The sequence below is a fragment of the Barbus barbus genome (genome assembly GCF_936440315.1).
Source record: "Barbus barbus genome assembly, chromosome: 15".
Taxonomy (NCBI): Eukaryota; Metazoa; Chordata; class Actinopteri; order Cypriniformes; family Cyprinidae; genus Barbus; species Barbus barbus.
Genome location: NC_136743.1, coordinates 27,535,061 through 27,558,645, shown reverse-complemented (window position 1 = coordinate 27,558,645; position 23,585 = coordinate 27,535,061). Strand labels below are relative to the sequence as shown.

Here is a 23,585-nt window from a genome sequence, read left to right as displayed (position 1 = left end):
AATCTCCCAGTTCAAGCCTCTGATACATGATGGGTACTTTAGCTTTACTGAAAATGCAACAATTACAACTGATTGGCTTCAATTAGCATCCTGCTGTTATCAAGCTAACATTTTTCTAAGGGAATATTCACATTCATCCTTCACATTATGTCTGTCCTGTGTTCTCACTCCATTTCTCCCTCTTCTTTCTTTCTTCATCTCTGAAGGGGGCTGTTACACTGATTTGAGCTCAAATTGACAAAAGATGAACTGTGGAACAACAAGCCTCATAGTCCCCTGAAGTAATAAGATCAAAAACTCAATAGGTACAGTGCGTTCTGAGACAGAATCTCCTCACCTGTTTCTGTACCGTGAAAACATAGTGTGTCAAGCAGTGTGCATGTTTGCTGTGTTATTGTGCGCACTTATTTATAGTCACATCACAATCAAGTTCAGCATGATGACGCAAGTCTCTCAACACCTTGAGATGTAGACCCGTGAGCCAAAAGAACATTAAGGTCATTCTTGTCTCTATAAATGGAGAAAGTTTTGATAATGACGCCTGAAATATCAAAAGCTGCATCAGTGAGGCAGACTAAGTGTTCATCTTGTTAGGCAACAGCCCATTAAAATGCTAATTGGAGGCAAAGAGAGCAAAAAGACAGAGCAGGTTTAAAAGTGAAATTATATCATGTTAATACCAAGCCTAAAAAAAATCTGTGTTTTACCATAAAAATGTACTGATAACCACCAGCTAAGGTGGTCAAACTGAAAGCTGTATTGAACTAGAGTTATTGTGGCCTGTCCATAAAACATTTCCAGCACTCAAAATAATATTTAAAACACTAAATAACATAAAATATAATGCAAAACATCCAAATGTAAATTATTGTTGATAAAAAAAAATTGGAAAAAATAAATAAAAATAAAACCATATATGATGCGTCACACAGCAACTTCTGGGAAAGTCCTTTTACTGTTTTAAAACATAATTGCACAGTAATGTATAGCTGTTACTTCAAACACCATACATTTCACAGTATTGTAGTTGGAAATAATTAACAACGGGCCATTTAGCTAACGTACATTCGAGGTGGTGATGCGAAGCGGAGTGTTTTGTTAGATTTTATTTATTTATTTTAATTTATTTGTTTTTTTTTTTTTTTGTATATTGAAAGGGTAACTTATATTAACCAGTTAACATGTGTTAACAGTATTTTTTCTGTAAAATTTACAAGTATTTTTTAAGTGTTTACTAACAACACTGAAACTGCTTATAGGGAGGAAGTGGGCGTAAGAACAACATCCTGTTTCAGTTGCACAAAAAAGAAATGATTTGATCACTCACATTAGGTAGGTGGAAAGAAGACATTTAGCACTAAGAGTAAAGAAGTGGAAAGAATAAGAAACATTGTGGTGATGCTATTGCATAATATCTAATTTAGTCTGAAATGACTTCTTAATTTAGTTTCAAATTCCACAGGTTTCTATGTTTTATGGGGACCCCAGAAGGTCAAAAATTATTGAAATTATTATGATTGTGGGGACATAACCCTAAACCTACCCCTTACAGAAAACCTTTTTGCATTGTTTCACTTTCATATAGGCTAAACACCATTTACTATTTTTAATTGTTTAAAAAAAAATCCCTTACCTCAGGTTGGTCCCAAATGTCTAAATGTTCCTATCCTTGTGGGATTTGGTCCCCACAATGTATAAACAAGCACACACACACACACACACACAACAGTTTCTAGTTTAGATATATTCGGTTAGCTATTTAGAGCAACACATTTTAAACACTGGGACTGGTCAAATCCCGTTTAAATAGGCCTACAGGCTTAGGTTAAGTCTGTCAGTTTGGATATAAGTAATCCACTCATCAAGCGCCATCTTTTTAACCACAAGATGTCAGCAACACTTCATAAGTGGTTCAAGTCCGGTATATTTCACAGCCTGATACTGAGGCTTTACACAAACCTTTTTGAAATCATGGACGTGAATTATATGAATACTACTACGCTGAAGGTTGGCAAATGAATATTAATTTAACCCCTTGCTTGGAAACCTTCCTATGGGGAATGTGTGCCTCATGAATATGACTCAGGTCGAGCTAATATTGCTTGATAACCTTCCAATGGCGAATGCTTGTCTGATGAATATTAATAGAGAAGCCTTCTTCATAGTAAGACCCGTAAATATATACATTAAGGGACAGTCTGCGCCAACGGGGACAGGTGGGATATTTATCATCATGCTGCAAATCCAGACTTTGCGTGCTAACAGTCAGCGGCTGTGAAACAAACACTGAGGTCATATTTACTGTAAATGATGCTGCTGGATCCCTCTGAGGACGAGCATCTCTGCCTTTGCCTTTGGACATTTACAGGACCGCCGTCATCTTTCTGTGAGAAACCCTTCAGAAATCAGTGCAGCCAGGAGGCTTCAGCGTGTTTTGAGTAAATACAGGTATCGAACGATATTTCCATACCATAAAACGATGCTGGAGAAGAGTAAATATAATTTGGTTGATGACTCAGTGGATCAGAGGACTCCTGCTGATAATGATGGCCAGTTCCAGCATGGGCTCACATTCGAGGTGAAGGTAAAAATGCAGTTTATTAAATGACTCGCACTTCATTAGTGTATTAATACTTCACCTGCTACCAAGTCTTTGCATTATGAGTACTAAATATGCTAGTTATATCGTGTAATTATCATGTTGAAGGGATTGTAACAGCCCACTGTCATTGTAATTACTTTATTAATGTGTTATATTTACATGGACACTGACTTCCCCATTAAGTGCCTAACTGTACTTCACCTGTTGCACTGGCATGAATGCAAATCATTGTCTATTTCCCACAATATACTGTTTATCTTATGTTACTTGTTTAACCTCTTCTGCCACAGTTCATCGGGAGCCTGGACATTGTGCGACCCAAAAGCAGGATTGAAATATTGGCTGCTATGAGACGAATACGGGTACGAGTTCCTGAATTTGACAAATGAAGTATAGGGAAATCTTCATAAGGATGCGGACAGTTGACTTTTTTGAAAGAATGATGAATTAATAGCATATCTTGCTCACAAATGACTGATTCACAGTGTTTTACAATGATGATATTACCAGTTATTAGCATATAGGTTGACTATAGAGTATTGATATATTGTATTATGTATTATAATATTATATATGAATACTTAGCATTATACAGTATAATGATAGCATAATTTGATCATCAATAATGAACAGTAATATCGACAAAACAAAAATAATTATAATTATTTATATTATTATCAGTCAAGAACAAACATGTTAAAGAAACAACAAAAACAATGATAATTAACTGAAATAACTGAAAAATGACCATGTCAGAATGTCTTTTGATCGGATTCTAGATGCATGTGCTCCAAAATCTTGTGTAAAGCCAGACGGTCTTTTCTCCAGAATGATTTGAAAATGATCCAAAGAGCATCTTCAGTGAAAGCTAGATCTTCTGAGAGTGTGTAAACAGTACATGCTCAATGACATTTATTTTGATATGTGACCTTGGCTAGAAGCAGTGCAAAATTAATGTTTTTTTTTCTTTCTTCATTTTACATTATAACATGTCGTTGTAACCATGTAACATAATTCTCAGAGTTTTTCAAAGCTCTTAATGATTATACGTTTTGCTCGGAAGAATGGGTCCTGATAGGGAAACTTTATGCATTCACACTCTGAAATGATGAAAATTCCTATTTATTAGGTCAGGCAGGTGGTTCGTGTTTATAATGTAGTACCAGTGTAAAGACTGTTTGTTCATGTCTTCTCTTCTCAGGGGTCCAGTATTTATGAGATTGCACCAGTGTGCTGGCAGCAGCAGTACAGTTTAGCTTAATCGACTTTGCTCCATCAAAGAAAATGTGTTTGTGCAATGTTTAGACTTATTTGCACAAGATTTCTCTTCAGGGAACTTTTCCTGTTGATAAATCAATTGATAAAGTCAGAAGTATATCTTAGTGCTCAAGTTTTTTTAGATATCACCCTGTTTTATGTATTTTGGAGAGAACTGAGAGCAGCCGGAGTAACAAGCTTCTTAGAAAATAGCTCGCCTTAGTGGTCCATGTTAGCATTAATCAAAGCTTGAGATGAAAGAGAACTCTTTTAACCCAGCCACTCTTCAGTATGCCTAGTGCGTCGCCTTTATTCCCACCCCTATGGATTTCCTGTTTATTTCCTAGTCTTTGATTATTCATGCTGTCTGCATCTAACAGAGCTAGCAAGTCTTCCAGAAGCAAAGCAATAGCATCTTGATTGGTGGTTGATATCTTGATAAATCTCTTATCAGTGCAAGTTGCTCAAGTGTCCTAGACATTGATCATCTGTTTGATTTGAGATTTAAGTAACTTTAAGATTTTAAGTAGCCTGATAAATGATAAATTCATACGCATTTCATATGTTGTTTTTGGATGTCCCCCTCAGATCTATATAGCATGTTGTGTGTTCATTAAAAATCAACTGTTGTGGACTGTTAAAAACAAAACATGACACTTGTTCGGGTCAAAAATGACCCGTATAAGCCTCACTGTAAAAAAAAAAAAATAATAATAATTAACTAGTATATACAATACGTGTGTGTGTGTGTGTGTGTGTGTGTCTATATACTGTATATATATATATATATATACACACACACTTTTTTTTTTTTTTTTTGAATAAAACTACTTAATTTAAATGTTACTATTTTTAGGTTGCCATTTTTTTAAGTGTAAGGTTCATGTCATGATTCATGTTTTAATTCAACCCATCATGCTTTCTATCATTTTCAGTATGAGTTTAAAATTAAGAACATCAAGAAGAAGAAAGTCAACCTTATTGTGTCAGTGGATGGTGTCAAGGTGGTTTTGCGGAAGAAGAAAAAGGTTTCTATTTTTTTTCTCCATGCAATTTTATAATAACAGTCATTTCTGATGCTGTATATTCTGTACAATTTATTCTGTATATACAATTAATTATGAACACATTTCTTGACTAAATGTGCTATATATTTATGTTAGAAATATGACTATAGCTGGGATGAAAGCCAAGTGACACTGGCCCAGGACCCCATTTTCAGGTAATTTAACCACAGTTTATTTGCATAGTTTTGATTACTAATTTTGCTCATGACTGGAGTGACATGGCCTGTGGGGTTTGATGACCTTTATCATTTTGCATGCACACGTCACATCAAAATCATTTTGCTCTGTGAGCTGCAACAAAAAACAGAATGTCTTTCGAAATCCCCATAGCAACCACCAGTCTCCAGTGCACATAAACACACTGTTTAACAGTAACATTATTAGTGTTGACTAGTGCCAGTCCACTCTAGTTTTGTGTTAAAACAATGTCATTTATTACCAACATGTTTGTTCTGAAATGGATCTATTTCTAGTGTTTCAGTTTGATGCCAATGTAATGTAACACTAACATTTACTGTTGTATTCCAAAAGCTGTTGCACTTTCAAAATCTAGTGAGCACATTTAATGCATTTCTGTAATGTTTTATGACATGTCAAAGGGATCAAGTCAGTGAAGAGCACGTTGGCCTTGTTGTTGCCATGGCAATGAGACAGTTTTAAGGTCAATTGCTGCAGCTCATTAGTCTTTTTTTTTTTTTACAGAATATTTTACGTCTCTCATGACTCACAGGACCTGAAGATATTCAGTTACATAGCAAGAGACAAGAAAAGCAATGTGTTCCGCTGCAATGTCTTCAAATCGAAGAGAAAGGTAAACATCACCATAATACTGGAAATGCACTGACATTTAATATCTGCACAAATATGTTAAATAATATTGATTGATTGCGCAGGAATGGAAATGGTAAGGTGGAATGTCTTAGTGGAGGATTCATTCTGATGAGATCAGTTATTTAGTTTTATTATTCATGAGATGACACTAAGGAGTACTAAGGATGGCTTGCTGGTCCAGGACTAATGTGAGAGAGTTTTATGCCGTACAGACTTAACATTTGGCTTTCTTTGATGCATTTTAAATTTTTGTTACATTATCTTTGTGACAATTGATGATCATGATGGCAAATGAGCAGAATTGCTAATGTCAACTAATCAAAATCCCAAGAATGACCGAACTTACCTGCATGTCATCATTTTGAAAATGATTTTTTTTGCATTTTATTTCGTTGTTGTTGTTGTTGTTGTTTTTAAATATCTTTTTGACTTTTTAAAAAAAAGTAAAAAACAAATTATTTTATATTTTCTTTGTAAATCATTAAACTTTGTCTAAAAAAAAATGTCCGCAATTTCATGTCACTACCGAAAGAGCGTATGTTTTAGTCCATTGACTGAGACTTTAAGTACACCCCTAAATTTATGATCAGGAAATATTCCTGTCCCCCCCTCTCTTATAGCTACAAGGTGTGAGTAGATAGGTCCCATCATTTTGAGGTAAATTGTTTTCAAAAGTCTGAAAATCTGTGTGTAACTTTAAGGCGCGTCACTACTGAACACCTTTTTCTGCAATTAGCATACTTTTTTTAGGTGTTATTCCATAACATTTAGTTTTAATATGTGTACCACTGTGCTAGGTATCCATGTGCTGATTAGCATCTTTTTAAATAGGATCAGTAGCAACTTTAAACAATAAAATTGTCATTACCGAAACAGTCACGACCAAAACATGTCATTATTGTTTTGGTAGTGAACAAAGGGAACAAACAATCTTTTATTTGGGGGAAATAAATAGTGTTGGGGAAAGTTACTTTTAAAGGTAATGCATTACAATATTGCGTTACTCCCTAAAAAATTAACCAATTACGTTACTTAGTTACTTTTTATGGAAAGTAATGCGTTACGTTACATTTGCGTTGCTTTTTAAATATGAGCAGGGCTTGATTGTTTGTTTTTAATATAAGAAGTTCTATTTATAGCAAATGTAAAAGCCCTTTCACACCAAAAAACAATTATGAATAAACTTGGCAGTCAATAAATGGGAAAAAAGTAACTGGCGTTACTTTTTTGAAAAAGTAACTCAGATGTTTTCTTGTAAAAAGTAATGCGTTTCTTTACTAGTTACTTGAAAAAAGTAATCTGATTACGTAACTCGCGTTACTTGTAGTGTGTTACCCCCAACACTGGAAATAAACACAATTTTAGTACAATTATGCAAATTTTTTGTATTTTAGTATGTTTAAGCAGTGTTTTAGTATGCGAGTTAAAATTCTCTAATGTGATGTAGTCGCTAACAAAACATTTCTGTCACTACTGAAAATGTGCTGTCACTACCGAAACATGGGATGTTTTGTCAAAAATAAAGTGTTGAATTATCAACTAAGATGTTATGATAGTGTTTGGTTCAATGTATAAACTAACTAGTGTACAAACTAATTAAACCTTTTTAAATTCAAATTAAGCTTTGAAATCTGAATGGTCAATGATATATTATGGTGTTTTGGTAATGACAAATTTGGGGAGAGGGAAAATATTCCAAAACTTTCAGAAAATACAATGAGAAATAACTGCACAATTACTAGAAATGTGTACCTTAGATATCATACAATTTGCATACATACCAAATTTAGATTCGTTTGCCCACCAAGCCCACTAAGGTTAGATGGTGGGCTGGGCTCTGGGTCTGGCTGTGCTCTGGATTGGGGCAGGACACTCTCCAGATACCGGATAGACGCCTCCCTCCAGCTCAGTCCAGTGGTGTCTGGGAGGTCGACGGGGCGATGGTAGTTAGCCCTGATCTACAACAGTGTGTTCAGCGCAACGTCGTCAAATGCTGTTAGAACGGCGAGCTGGCTGAACTCAACCGCATACTCCACAAGGGAAAGATCCTTACGGGCTAGGGAGGTGAATAACGAGGCGAGGTGATCCATAAGGAAAAATAGAAAACAAAACACTGAACAAAACGCGGAAATCAAACAGAGGGGAAACACGTAAATAAGCTATTTTGTGGGTCCGTTGTTCTGTCAGCAATGCCTACTGTGAGGAATCGAGGAATGTGGAGACAAGGGATAATCTCAAATAACAGTCTTTAATAAAAATCAAAAGGGTAACACAGACAGGCAGGAAGAAGACACGCGTAGCACATCTAGACGTATAACACCAGACAAAGGAATCAAGGGGCAGACAACACTATAAATACAGGGTTTAACGAGGGGTAATGAACGGGACACAGGTGAATCAAATGAGACACTCAACAAGAGGGAGAAACTAGGTCACGGGGAGCACATGGGGAGAAAAGCAGACACAGACAGTCCATGGGCGTGACATACACTATATAGGCTTTATACTGTATATATGTGTGTGTGTGTGTGTGTGTGTGTGTGTGTGTGTGTGTACTTGTTTATGCTACATTGTGGGGATGTCCCCACAAGGATAGCAAAACCTGAAATTTTTGACATTGTGGGGACCAACCTGCCACAAGGGAAAAAATTATTAAAAATAGTAAATTATGTTTATCTGAAAGTGTAACAGAGCAAACAGGTTTTCTGTAAAGTGTAGGTTTAGGGTTAGGGGATAAAAAATATTGTTTGGTCAGTATAAAAGTAATAGAAGTCTATGGAAAGTCCCCACAATTTACAGAAACAAACGTGTGTCTGTGTGTGTGTGTGTGTACCTGGTATTTATCATGTTATGGGGACCAAATGTCCCCACAAGTATAGGAATACCAGTAAATTTTAACCTTGTGTGGACATTTTTAGTCCACAAGAGGAAACAAGCTTATAAATCATCCAAAATGTTTTTTGAAAATCAAAAAATGCTGAAAGTTTCCTGTGAGGGGTAGGTTTAGGTGTAGGGCAATAGAAAATACAGTTTGTACAGTATGAAAATGTCCCCATAAAACATGGAAACACAACGTGTGTGTTTGTGTGTGTGTGTGAGTGTAAAATGTACAAAAATGTACAAAAAAATATAAAAATCACTAAAAAAAATAATAATTTTCTGCACATTAAACTGTTTTCTGCACATACAAAATTGAGTTACTCTAAATCAACACAATAATTTAACTGATAGTTTAACTGATAAGGGATAGTTCACCCAAAAATGAAAATTCTGTCATTAATTACTCACCCTCATGTCGTTCCAAACCCGTAAGACCTTTTTTCATCTTCAGAAAACAAATTAAGAAATTTTTGATGAAACCCAAGAGCTTTCTGACCCTGCATAGACAGCAAGGGTACTATCACGATCAAGACACAGAAATGTAGTAAGGCTGTGGCGAAGACTGACATGGAAGATAACTGACATGGAAATTGTTGAATAAAGTTATTTTTGTTTTCTTTGCACACAAAAAGTATTCTCTTAGCTTCATAAAATTCAGGTTGAATCACTGATGTCAGATGGACTATTTTAACAAAGTTCTTACTACCTTTCTGGGCCTTGAACGTGGCAGTTGCATTGCTGTCTATGCAGAGTCAGAAAGCTCTTGGATTTCATCAAAAATATCTTAATTTGTTTTCCGGAGATGAACGAAGGTCTTGCAGGTTTGGAGCGACATGAGAGTGAATAATTAAAAACAGATTTTCATTTTTAGGTGAACTATCCCTTTAACAATTAAATTTAATGAAAAAAAAATAAAAATACTATTATTCAGTGCGATTTTAAATAATTCTGTTGCAAACTTTGTCTCGTTGGATATTTTTAACCAGCAACAAATTGTTTGTTTTCTACAGAAAAAGAAAGTGACGTTGGCATAAGCTGCTTGATATGAGTGTCTTTGGCTTGGGTTTTGTTCACAGCACCAGGGCCCATCTGAAATGAACTAATCCATCACTTTGACAGCACCACTATAATGTGGAATTAACTTATGGGTGTAATGTTCTCCCTCTCTCACGCCTTCTCTTTTCCTTATATCTGTCATTCATTCCTATAAATCTCTTTTCCTCTGTTGAAGGTGAATTAATTCTTCTGTCTCTCCAAGTACAGCTTTTTGTCCCGTATCAACTGAAAATCTACAGATGTTTACCTGCATGGGGAAAAGCATGTTTGACATGTTCAATAAACCCTGGTTGCTTAAAGATCTGCTGTCTGTGTCTCAGAGCCAAGCCATGAGGATTGTGCGGACCGTGGGTCAGGCGTTTGAGGTGTGCCATAAACAGAGTCTAGACAATGCTGACGGTGAGGAGACATTGACTTTCACTCACATTTCATTTTATCAAACATGAACCACGTTTCATCTGAGCTTTCATTGTGTGGCACTTGCATTGGAGACAAATTAAAATAATTCAAATCAGCAAAATACAAATTAAATATCTTGATCACAGTTTCAAAGCAACTTAGATATTTATTTTGTATAAGAAAATATGGTCTGTGTACTGAAAAATAAATGATACTTTTGACCAGTTCTAAAATAATTTGTAATGGTAAACTGGTAAGTGATTGTTTTTTATTTTCATTCTAAATGATGTGATTAATCTGAATTGCAGCATGGCTTGTGAAAGGTGAGGAGGAGAGAAGCAAAGACGAGACTGCAGTTGCTGGCGGCACCGCTGAGAAATCAAGCAACACTGGGCTAGAGAAAGATGAAAAGGTAAAGTCCTCTGTCTGACCTTAAAGTTTAGCAGAACATCTGAAAGAAATGTGTGTCCACTGTCCAGTTGTATTCATTTTTCCTCATCAATTACATAATTTTTATATTGACTCAGTAAAATGTATACCAACAGAAAGCCTTGCTTTTTTAGACAAAACTGGAAGGCAGAAGAGATCTCAGGTGTTGTGTTTTTAAATATAGCTCAAGTTTTGCCTGTTTTCAGTTATTTATAGATGCTACAGTTTGCTCATCCTACATGGTTTATAGGGCAGAAATTGGGCCATGATCACAAGTAGGACTAAAAGATGAATAATTACCAGCCAAGTTTAGTTAAAGTATCATGTAATTCTTTGACATCTTGTCAGAATAATTTGAATTCCTTAAAATGAAATTTAGGGTAGTTTAAAATAAGTCTTGTTTATTAACATGCAAACTTCTTCCAGTTATGATGGGGATTATTTATAAATTATGCATTTAAGGAAACACATTTTAGATGCTTTTAGAATTTTGGCTTGAAAAGATATGAAAGCTGTCGATGCTGACACATTCGATCACTGGGGAGTTTTTAGGAGGTTAAAGCTTTTGTAATGGTTTGCAACATGACTTGCTTTGATACGGCTGAGGTTGTGTGTTCTTTGATCGGTTCTATGAATCTGCTGAGGAGGTTTTCAAACTAATGCCAATATGAGACCAGTCATTTTTTACATTTCCTTTAGGCCTGAGTTTCACGTGATTTTTCACTGTAATCAAATTCAGTTTGTGAGCGGATTATATTTATTATATATATAGATTTAATATAGTATAATATAGATAATACGGATAATATAGATTTTGGGTTCTGTCTGTTCAGTTAAACTCACTTCTGATAGTGATTTAACATAGTGGTTTAATATTTGATATTATTATAGCCTTTGGCTTGGCTGTGATATCAAACAGCAATAATGTGTTGCTGATGTTACTCAAACCATGTTCTCCGTCTTAGACATCATATAAAAATTTGACGGGATTGGTTACACGCTTATATTGGTAGGAATCAAACTGCATTTTTTTTGAGACAGAGGAAAATGCTCAGCAGTGGTGTTGACTGATGAATTTGTGATGAAATTGGTTTGTCTAAGTGTTTTAGAAGCACCAGATAGACATGTAAACAATAAAAACTTGATTTAAATAAGACACCCCAGGCCACTCCTGGAAGGATGCAATTAGTGTATATCGTTCTCGAATATGGAAGGTTGTAGAAACAATACTGCCAAGCCTGTTAACTAGCAAATAAAAATTTTCTCATTGTGTGATACGTTTCAAAAGAACTAATGGATCCCAAAGTTACAATTAATGCATCTAGGTATTAACAGGCTGTACTGATCCTTTGCAAAGACCATCTTAATGTTAATTTGGTGGTTAAAGGTAGTAAACAGCACTACTTTCTCCTAATCCTACTCCTACTTTCTCCATGCAGGTGAGTGAAGAGCCGGTGCTGGTGATGGAGTCGTCCAGGCTGATGTCTCCTCTGTCCAGTCCTCTGTCCGTGAGCCATCAGGTGCAGCTCTTGCAGAGACAGTTACAGCAGCAGGAGCAGAGGAGCCAAGCCGCCTCCGCACAGGTCACATCACACGTCCGATCGCTTTGTCATGCTGCCTGTATTGACTTGTACACTCTTAAAAATAAAGATTCTTTATTGGCATCAATGGTTCCACAAAGAACCTTTACCATCCATGGAAGCTTTTCATTCCACAAAAGGTTCTTTACAGTGGAAAAAGGTTCTCTAGCGTATTAAAATGTTCTTCACAGTTAGAAAAAATGGTTCTGAAAGAACTGTTCACTGAAAGAACCTTTTGGGGAACAGATATTTCACCGATATTTTCTTAAGAGAGAGTAAAATCTAGTAGTTGTTGTGTTTGTGCAGGTGGCTCTGCTGCAGCAGCAGCTGTCGGTGGAGACCAGCGCCAGGACGGAGGCTCAGGCTCGAGTCCAGCAGCTCCTGCAGCAGAACACTGAACTCCTGCAGCATCTCTCACTGCTGGTCAAACACGTCCAAGAGCTGGAGCTCCGCACTCAACCACACAAAAATTCCCCCTGTAAGTCTCAAGACTCATGACATGTGAGAGATTTTCCTCTTTGTTTCCACAATGTGTGCAAGGCAGAAGAATGATATAGCCTGTTGTTCACCCCTAAAATTAATATCTTGTCATTTACTCATCCTTATGTTGTTCCAAGATTTTCTTGACTTTCCTTTTGCCACTGATGACAAAAGAAGTTTTGAAGAATGTTCATGCTGCTCTTTTCCTTATAATGAAAGAGAACAGTCTTTACAAGCACCATACAATTAGTCCCAGGCCAGGTTTTCGTAGTATTCGTAGGTATTGATTTGTAATATTTACACATATGTTTTTGTCTGTGTTTGGATATACATTGAAACATGCAATATAAATTTACCAACAATATCTAAAAGGTAAAAAAAAAAAAAAAAAAATTAATGTATGCAGAGCTTTAGTAATATCTTTACAAATCTATTTTTAATAATTATTCTAATTTTAATAATTAATTAATATAAGTGATTAAATACAAACATATTTGTAAACATTTGAACATCTCTGAAATTGTTCACACAATATTATACAAAATACAAAATATTTTCATTGTGCAAATGTGCAAGTAGAATGTAATGTACTAAGCTTAAAATAACTCTCATGTAAACAATGACAGAATTTTCCTTATATTCCTTTAAAGAGTTCTTCTTAACAAAATGGTGTTACAGTAAGGCCCGTTCACACCAAGCCAAATAGAATCCACCCAACACTAAGGGCCAGATTTACTATCAGCTTGCGCCAGCGCATAGCCGCATTTGGCGTTAAAAAATGACTGTCAGGATTTACTAAAGACACACAGTGGGAAATTAGCGCTGAAAAGGTGTGGACACAGTTATTTTTGCGACTCACCTTATTGAATATGCATTTGTAGGAGTTTCCTTTGGATCTGTTAAATTATGGGAGGTGAGTATTTAAATGAATCACGCAACGCAATTTACTAAGATTTTCACTCGTTAATTCACTGGAAGTATTTGCAGTATTATTTAACGCCCCAAAAAAGCATGTCTTAAAGCAGGCGGTAATTTGCGCTGCTCTTGGTAGATTGCTCTGGTCATCCTAGAAATGAGAGGTTGCGTGTTCTTTAATGTGTGCACTGTCAATAAATCACCTGCAGAATTTTTCCCTTCCATCGGCACTTTTATGGAATTGTGCTCTAACACTAATTTGTCCTGTTTAGTAAATCTGGCCCTAAAGAGCTTGAGCTTTTGTTCATTGATGTTGATGCAAATATAGTTATTGTTATAGATACCTCTATAGTTATAATTTTTGGTGGTACCAGGCTTTTACTCTGGTGATTAGATGTTTATCTTGACAAAGTCGGCTCAGTAATGGCACCTCTAAGTTATTCTATCACTGACTATGCAATGATGTCATTTCCTCCCTGCAGTGGGATCTCAAGACAGCCTTCTGGAAATCGCCCTGCGTGCCAACATGCCAGCTGCATCACGTGACCCCAACCCGAATCCTCCCTCAAGCGCTCGCGAGGGCTTCCCTCTCTCAAACAGCCTGGCTCGGCTCGACGGCTTCTGTTTCTTCTCAGAATCTTCAGAGCTGGAGAAGAAGCCGGAGCAGGACCGTGACTCAGGACAGGGTCAGGATGAAGATCAGTCGGGTGGTTGCTCTCCTCCAGGAAACCAGTTTCTCTGCACACTGGACACACCAGGATTCAGGGAGTCTGGTATCGCATCTGGATATGAGTCCAACACTGATGAGAGTGATGACCGGGACAGCTGGGGCAACTAAATGTGTGCACCATGTGTGAGACTGTTCCTGCTGAAAAAACAGCTCAGAACAGCAGCAGCAGCTGAGCACTTCAGCTTTTGCATTGCAGCTTCAGCTGTCAGAATAAATATATAAATAAATATCAAAATATATATTAAATATATATAATAAAATTTCACATATATATATATATAGAGAGAGAGAGAGAGAGAGAGAGAGAGAGATATTAGTGCTGTCAAATGATTAATCGTGATTAACTGCATCCAAAATAAAAGTTATGGTTTACATAATATATGTGTGTGTACTGTGTTTATTTATTATGTATATATAAAGACACACACATACAGCATACATTTTATATTTAATTAATTTAAAAATATTTAAATATTTACATGTATATTATATATATTCACAAAAATTATATAATATATAAATATATTTAATATATAAACGTAACATATTTTTCTTAAATATATACATGCATGTGTGTGTATTTATGTATACATAATAAATATACATGGTACACAAACTTATATTATGTAAACAAAAACTTTTATATTGGATTAATTGTAATTAAACATTTGACAGCCATAAATAAATGTATATATATATATATATACACACACACACACACACACACACAAAACTAAAAGATGTTACACATCCCAAAGGATTGATTCAGTAATGCAGATCCTAGCCAGTGGGTGTCCAGGTTGTCCTAATCATACTCAGAAAATTGTTGAACAATGTGAAATTGTGTAAAAAGCATACTTCAATGAAAAATGAATATTCTGCCATTATTTACTCACTCTCATGTCATCCCAAACCTGTGAATTGTTTTTTGTCCATACAATGAAAGTCAGTGGTTTTCAATTGGTGTTGTTTTGGACCCCATTGGCTTTCATCACATGAACAAAACATAACTGAGACATTTTTCATAATATATAATTTCAAATTTTGGGGGTCATCAAGATTTAAAAAAAAAAAATACGTTTAAATATTTTTATTTTGCAAGGATGCATTATCAAAAGTGACATTTATAATGTTAAAAAATTATATTACAAATGTATGGAATAGTTCTCTTTTCAACTTTCTAGCATCAGCAGATGAGAATGATTTCTGAAGGATCACGTGACACTGAAGACTGGAGTAATGGTGCTGAAAATCCAGCTTTACCATCACAGAAATGAATTACATTTTAAAATATACTCAAAGAGATTTTTTATTGTACATAGTATTATTTTTTTACTGCATTTTTCATCAAATACATTCATCTCCCATCACCCCAAATTTTTCATGGGTAGGGTATTCTTTTATATTCCACAGAAGAAAGTAAGTCAGGTTTGGAACAATATGAGGGTGAGTAAATTATTTTGTGTGAACTGTCCCTTTAAAGCCAAATATCTACAGTGTTGGCTGCTCTGTTAATATGAGTTTCAAAAAGCATGTATCTCTCCTCGATTTCTTTCATTTCAGTCTATTCTTCTGAAGATGAGCTATGTGTTTGTGAGCAATGAAGCAAGACTTGCTTTTTTTTTTTTTGTAAAGAGATGAATGGACACTTGGACAGACATATTTATAAATGCATTCAATGACAGTTTTTATTTGAAATGTTTTCTTTTTATTGTACATGTTTTACAGTGTTCATCATAATGCTGTACGAGTTAGGTTGTTGTTGTTTTTGTGGGCATTTCATGATTTATTTGCCAGTATTTCTAATGTCAGGCTTGACTATAAAATGTTATGCAGCAGTGTTAAAGTGAAAAAATAAATGATAAAGAACATGTTAAACTCAATGTATAAGCATGTTTGACCTTCACTGTCAATTTTGCAGCTGAGCAGCTTGAACTGTTAGACAGTAATACCAATGTCAAAACACAAGTGAAAGTATTTGTGCAATAATGTCATATGGTATTTATCAGCATTATTTCTCTATTACTATATTTTTTTATTTATTGGGAAGAGTGTAGCAAGTAAAACTAACACTGCATATTTTGTCTAAAGGCTGCTGTGTTGTAGCATTCGTTTTCCTTTAAATAAACTAGTGTTGGTGGATCTTAGTTAACTTCGTCCTTTGTAGTGAATGAAACTGAATAAATGAAAGTCATTTAAGATTTTGTTGTCTTTTATATTTTACCTCTCTTTATGTCTTATGTTACTTGGTCAGGGGTATGAAAACCTATTTAAAAATGTGATTTGAAAATGATCTATTGATCATTGCTTTCTGGTTCTAGAATCTGATTGGCTGAAAGCCTTTTCCATTGGTGCGATATTCTATAACAGAACTCCATTTCCATTTGTATCACTCCGCTTGGGAGTGTCATTGTGGGCACCCAAATCCACTGTAATTTTATGAATAATAAATTTTGCTTCGACATTTTCGGAGATGTGAGCTCCAGGGCGTCAGCAGCAATTCATCACTCATAAACCTGCCGACAGCAGCCTTACCCTGGCCAGTTCTTCTGCAATTTGCTGCTGGCTCTGATTTCTCTATAGTGGTTAAACATGAGATATAATTCATTTTGGGTAAATCTAAAGGGCAGTCTTTGGTCTCAATCTATTATTTGTTCCACAGCAAGTAGTTTTGGTGAGGCCAAAGTCTAAAGTTAAATTTTACATTATATCAGAGCAATGCTTTTGTACTTTTGACTGAATTGCCTAGCAACTTGATGATGACTGTTGTTGTTTATTGAAGCTGCAGTCCATAAATTTGGATGAATCTAATGTTTTGAGGATTATGTGTGTCTGTCAGTCATCGCACCAGTGTGGATACTGTATTTAGGAATCACAGATTCTAGCCTATGTCTTGGACTATATGACCCAAATAAAAATGTTCACCGTACATTGCCATCTGAACAAGTAAGTAACAAGCCTGCCACGTTTGTTCTGACCAACTGAGGAAAAAATCAATAAATCATTACAATAAATCGCTCTACCAATGGTAATAAAATCTAATGATCGGTTAGCTCATGTCACATCTAACCGTGCAAATTATTGTTATACTTTATTCTCAAATTATAAATGTTAACAACAGCATTGCGCGGCGGTGAGTATAGTGTGTATTAGCGTGTAGATTTCAATTTCTGTCTAATCTAATTGTCATGCCATTCGAATTTCAAATTAAGAAATTCTTTTAACCCAAAAAACAAACTATGCTTCCTTCGAGCTGGTTGTCTTTAAAATACAAATCTTGTGTAATCCCAGGCTATCAGTAATCAGAAGCACATTTAAAACTGGAATATAATTTAATTCCATTCACGTGTTTCATTAACACATAATCTTTTCTGGATTACAATCCTCCATCAAAATGATACATTGAATTATTCTAGCTGCTGTGATCAAAGGCTATAAACGATCTGCCACCTGCAGGATCCTCACATGCAATAGCCTACTAGCTGGGACAACTTCTTTATGTTTACAGACATGACGTAATAACGCAGTGCCATGCTCGAATTTCCCACGAAAACCTACCCATACCACTCAAATTAGAAAACATTATTATAAACTAACCGTTGTTAATCGGGCTGAAGTAAGGTGATAGTTTTGCACTGGCTGGTTATGTACTCAAATATTGATTTCCGATTATTTTTAACCCAAAAAACATTATGGACTGCAGCTTTAAATAATATTTTATATAAATAAAAGTATTTAATAGTTTTTAGTATTGAGAAACATGTGTTCGTGATAGTGATTAGTTACATTATTCCGCCATTAGATGGCAACAAGAGACTGTTTTTATGAGTGAGTCAGCAGTAAAGACTTTTGTATTGAAAGAGACTGAAATAGGGTTACAAAAAAGCAAGTTATTTTTACTTTCAACAACACCTTAAGACGCAGCCAACAAATGCATTGAGCAGCGCTGTTGTCACAAATCCGTTTCATGGTCTTCCGTACACTCACCATCAGAGGTCGCCCTTCCATCATATTGACTCTTGCACCACACTACTGTTGCTCTTCACCCACGGACTACAATACCCATCATCCATTGCACTGATGACACACAGCTGTCACCAATCTCACATTGCTCTGATCACACAGCTGATTGCACTGATTACACAGCTTTATAAGCCTTGAACTTCCTCTCTGTCTTTGCCGAGTATTGTTTTGCGTATAATACTCTCCTAGTGTTAGCTGCCTTACCGAGCCATTCTGTGTTTTGTAAGTCTAAGTTTAGTTTGTTTTGTTTATAGTCTTGTGTCCTGTTTCCTGCTCTTGTATCGTGGATTTACCCTTGTCTCTCCGTTTCTGACTCTGTGTGTACCTCGTTTGGATTGTTGCTCAGGTTATCAGGCTACCCCTCTTCTCAAGCCCTCTGGATATTGTTCGCCGATCGAAGACCCACGCATGCCCTAGGATTACTCTTGTGTCTTGCCCGTGCCATACTCGTTTGCTGGTGATTTGACCCTGGCTGTTATTTGACTATGTTTATTAATAAAAGCTTGCAAATGGATCCGCATGTCTCTCGTCTCGTCGGCTCCGTTACAGCTGTCATTAGAAATCACCTTTAATAGAGGAAACGGGTACGACCAAGATATCGCTTTCCGCTGGCATTCTAACCAATAATTTATTGCGAATATGAGATTGAGCTGAAGAATGCTTCATCAGATGCAGGTTATCACACTCGCTCAGTCCACCTCTCTCTCTCATTGCCCTATACAGTGAGTATAACTCAACGTTACTTAGTTACTAGTTCTAAGTGACCTTTTCGAATTAGTAACAGAGGCTCAGATGTTAAACTGTCAAACTGCCCTAACGAAAATTACCCATGGTTTTATTGTAGTAGAAGTGTATTAACTGCAGTCTCTGCTAACGACACTCACCAGATCCCAATCCCCTGATTTCTAATTACCGCCACCTGTCAGCACTCATCAACAGCACTATATCCCTGCACTCCTCCCATTCACTCACTATCTGGTCTCAAACATTCCATGTTGACTAACCTGACCCACTTACCTTTTGTCTACTTACCAGTTGCTCCAGTGTTCCTATCCCTGTTCTCCACTGCTCCAGTTCTCCACCGTCTCCACGCTCCGCTGTTACCTCCGGATCCCCTGGAAAAGGAAAAAGGACATTCACACTCCGATAAGCCCCTAGAGACATTCCCATTCCCCACCTGCTTACCTGGACATTCTGCTCATCTCATTCCCCTCTGTTACTACTCAATAAACCTGTTTATTGTATTACACTTACCTCTGAGTCCTGTGTCTATCTGCTGACATATATATATATATATATATATATATATATATATATACATATACATTTTTTTTACACACACACACATTAGTGTAAATATTTATTGGTTTTACTGTGAAAAACAGTGAACTATTGTGTGAAAAGATCCTGCACTCTATAATTAATTAAAACTGTATCTTTTTTTTCTCTGTTTATTTCTGCTCCTGTAAGAGGGTCACTTGCCCCAGCCGCTCATTTTCCCTCAGGATGGATCATGAAGGTGAGGAGGACTGTGTTTTGCTTAGAGGTTAATACTTTGAGGCGGTAATCTTTGATTTTATGACTGAAGAAAGCGGTAAGTGTCACTTGTGTTTTGTAGGATGTGTCAGTTGGCTCATTAGATGTGATTATAAGTTTGTTTCATATGCCCAATAAATCAGTCATGAATGATTGAGTCTGTTTTGGAAATTCTTTTTCCATAATACCAATAATTCTGGGCAGTGTTAAGAAAAAAAAGTATATCAACATATTTTATCCAAGAGTTACAAAATGTTATTGTTAAATGTTAAATGTTCCTAGGTACATTTCTGTTACGTAAACTTTTCATTCAAGTATGCTTGTAAATTTTGTTTCAAAATAATTCAGTAAAACATATAGCTGCTAATACCAGAGAAAGGCTGATTACACATTGTTGTTTATTTAGTAGATGATTGTGCTCCAAAAAGAGTGGGATTCTCTAGGTCTACAGTACATACAGTACTGCTCTTCCACAGGCAGCTGACAGGAGCCATGCACAATATAAATAAACACCAGTCACATAGTGGACTTTGTATACAGGGAAAACTTACTGACCTGAGGGCAAATGCACCTACAAGAGCCACTTTGTTCCTCATCTTTTGGGTTCATGGTTTGGCAAGCTTTTTTCTCCCTCTTTTTTCTATTAAGCATTATGAATGTGTTCATTGTAATGCTAATTAATTTTAGTGCCATGTAATATCATTATATGTATGACATTGTTAAATTAGTAATAATTAATAATAATAATAATAAACATTTTAATGATTGAATTACATTATAAATTCATATTTGTCCAATATTGACCAAATATTCCTAGTTTTAATTTTCAGTTGTTTTGATTTTGAATGTGATGTGTTTAACTGATCATTTTAAATTCTGTACAAGAAAAAAATATATATGTTAAACTACTTTGATGTTTTTTTACAGGAATCAAGGTCATAAAATAAGATGTTCCAAATGAGACAATATCTTACTGTCCTTCTCCTGGCTGGTGAGAGAAATTAAGCTTAATTAATATAATTCACAAATCAAATGAGGAACAGCTTTTGATTCACAATATTATATAGTGCAAATTTATGTCAAGTCATTTTGCTGTCATATAGCTTTTAGGAGCAGGTGGGTCAGCATCAAGTTCACTGCAGTTAGCCTCATGTCGATGTGTGCCTTAAAAATTAATTCAAGAGGGAAAAAAGATCTCCTCACAAAAATACAGGCAAAAGCTCACAGAGATTAAGAAATGTAGAATTGTGTGCAAAAGTTTTTCGGGTTCAACTTTTCATCAGTGCCATACAATTCCTTAATACACAACAAATAGATAAATACATAAAGAGAAATACAAGCAGAAATTACATCTGAAATCAAAGGATCTGATGATAAGACTTGGTCAGATGCCCTGTACAAAAGAAAAAGAAAAAAGTGAGGGTTAAGGTAAAAAAAAAAAACACCATCATGGTAACACACTAAAATAATGCAATACATATTAAATAACAGCATAAAATGTAACATAAAGCCCCAATGTACATAACAGGTGACAAAAAGTGTAGCTGACAAGAAGCTTAGTTATTTCAATGAAAACCCATGTGAGCTGTCAAACAGGATTTTCATCGCAAATTATATTTCTTTTTCACTTCTAAATATGTGAGTTGACCAGTATAATAACATGAAGTGTCCCATTAGATCTATTACAGTTTTTCACTGTATACACTAAGGGAAATCAAATGAACGTTTTAGCGTGGCATTTTTACAGTCTTTTACTGTTAAAATGATGATCACTTGAGCAGACAGCTGAAAACAGGCATGTCATTGACACTAGGTACAGTCAGAGAGGAAACGATGCTGGGGGTCCAGTGTCTGTTTCATCTGCCAAGGCTAACAAATCAAATTTAGAGAGATGGGAAGTATTTATTCACTGGGTGACTGAGTTTTCCAGTTTGTTCTCCTCTACAGTGGAATCTATTTATCCTTACGCTGCTGTAAAATTACTGCCAGAGAAACAAAATGGCAAAAAACTGAAAGACGCTTTTGTCTTTAAAAAATGTTGATTCCCAGAACATTCTGAGATTAATAGTTTATGGATTCTGTTTAGACTCTGTTTTCAGAAAACAGAATCTAAAGAGAAAGTTTCTATAATGTTCTATAATTGGCTCCTAAAAAAACAAAGAAATGGGAATCATACATTAATGTTAGGAGAATGTTCTGTGTTTTCTGGTAAATATGGGACAAATAATGATGGATCATTCATCAACTTTGCAGCAACTTTTTTTCTATACTTTTTAAAGAGAAATAACTTCACGAAGCTGAGAATGTCCTTCGGTTCCTGGTGAGCATGTCCTGGAATGGACATAAAAGTCTCTCTGTTTTCTGCTGAGGCCTCATGGATGGGGTTGAGTGGTATTTTGGCTATTTGCTTATGGGGTGTGGATTCCACCTATTCGCACAACCTACTGTGTAGTGAATCTTACTGTGGTGTTTCAGTTTCCGGAGTGGTGGCAGCCTTAACACAGATTATCGGTTCAGTCCCAAAAACCTAGAAACCGAGAACCTAGGATCATTTCACCTTCAAGGAAGATCCAGTTTCGGTCAGCAAATGCCTGCTGTTACATTACTGTGGCAGTAATCTGTCTCTTATGCTCACCAAGGCTGAATTTATTTGATAAAAATATACAGCAAAAATGGTAGTGTGAAATATTATTACAATTTAAAAATGTTTTCCATTTTAATATATTATGTTGTTTTTGTTTCTGTCTGTTTGTCCCGCGGCAAGGAAGTCGCCACTCGTAATCCCTGCCCTGGATCCAGTTCCCCATCATGGCCAGGAGTGCCGTGCCATGTCCCTGATGTCATGGATTTTTAAGTCTTGTCATGCCCTCAGGAACAGTTTTAATCATGTCATGTCAGTGGGTCTTGTCCACGAAGACTCGTCTGGGGCAGGCGGCTCTTCTTGTAGTGGCCGTGGAGGCCATTTCCAGCCGCCTGCCCCCTTGTCGCGGAAGTGGAGGCGGTTGCTGAGAGACCCTGTGAGGGTCTCTGACTCCTTATCATGCCCAGAAGAAGCCTCAGCTTCCGAGCTAGCCCAGGAGGGCTTCCTATTCCTGTGGGCTGTCCTGTCCAGTCCTGTTCCTGTTTGTCTAGCCCCGGAGGGCAGTCTTGTCCTGTTTGTTTAGCCCCGGAGGGCTCCTGATACCCCCTAGCTGCCCCATGGAAATTAGCTCCTGATACCCCCTAGCTGCCCCATGGAAATTTAGAGGGGGGGGGGGGGGGGGGGGGGGTAGAACCGGCTGGAGACGAAGACCATCTGCCATGGCCTCCAGAGCTCCCAGCTCCGCCATGGCCTACATCTGTCTGTTCCGCTCTGGAGGTCCCCGTCCTGTGTTCCTGTCCAGTTATGTCAGTCCTCTGTCATGTGTGTCATGTGTTCCCGCCTCTTGTGTCCATATTTGGTTTGTTTCTTGTCCTTGTTAAATGTAATCATTAGTTAATTCTTGCCAGCCGTGTTCGTCTCATTATCTATGATTTACCTGTGTATTTATAGTCCTGTCTGTTCAGTTTGATTTTGTCTGTTCTACTCGTTACTCCCCAGTGTTCCTGTCTGTGTCAGCCTTGCCTTGTCTTGCCCTGCCGTGATGTCTTCATTAAAGACTATATTTTGAGTGTTCCTGTGTCCTCCTCGTGTGTGCACCGTGACAGTTGTATTAATTTAAATTTGTATGTAGTTCTGAATAAATTAATTGATCTGAACAAAACTTTGTCATGTCATCATCTTTGACAAGATTGTCATGTTATTGCTCAATTTGTTTGGA

At 36.4% G+C, this 23,585-nt stretch overlaps 1 protein-coding gene across 1 annotated transcript; it reads left to right on the top strand.

The window, feature by feature from the left end:
* Window positions 1–2,479: 2,479 nt before the first annotated feature.
* Window positions 2,480–14,334, top strand: LOC306881601 (carboxyl-terminal PDZ ligand of neuronal nitric oxide synthase protein-like; the record flags this gene model as incomplete). The annotated part of the gene is made up of 10 exons (XM_079435772.1): window positions 2,480–2,584; window positions 2,893–2,964; window positions 4,795–4,887; window positions 5,023–5,081; window positions 5,629–5,737; window positions 10,014–10,092; window positions 10,401–10,504; window positions 11,961–12,104; window positions 12,408–12,579; window positions 13,979–14,334. The coding sequence occupies 10 exons, from the start codon at window positions 2,480–2,482 to the stop codon at window positions 14,332–14,334; spliced, it is 1,293 nt and encodes a 430-aa protein (XP_079291898.1).
* Window positions 14,335–23,585: the final 9,251 nt, after the last annotated feature.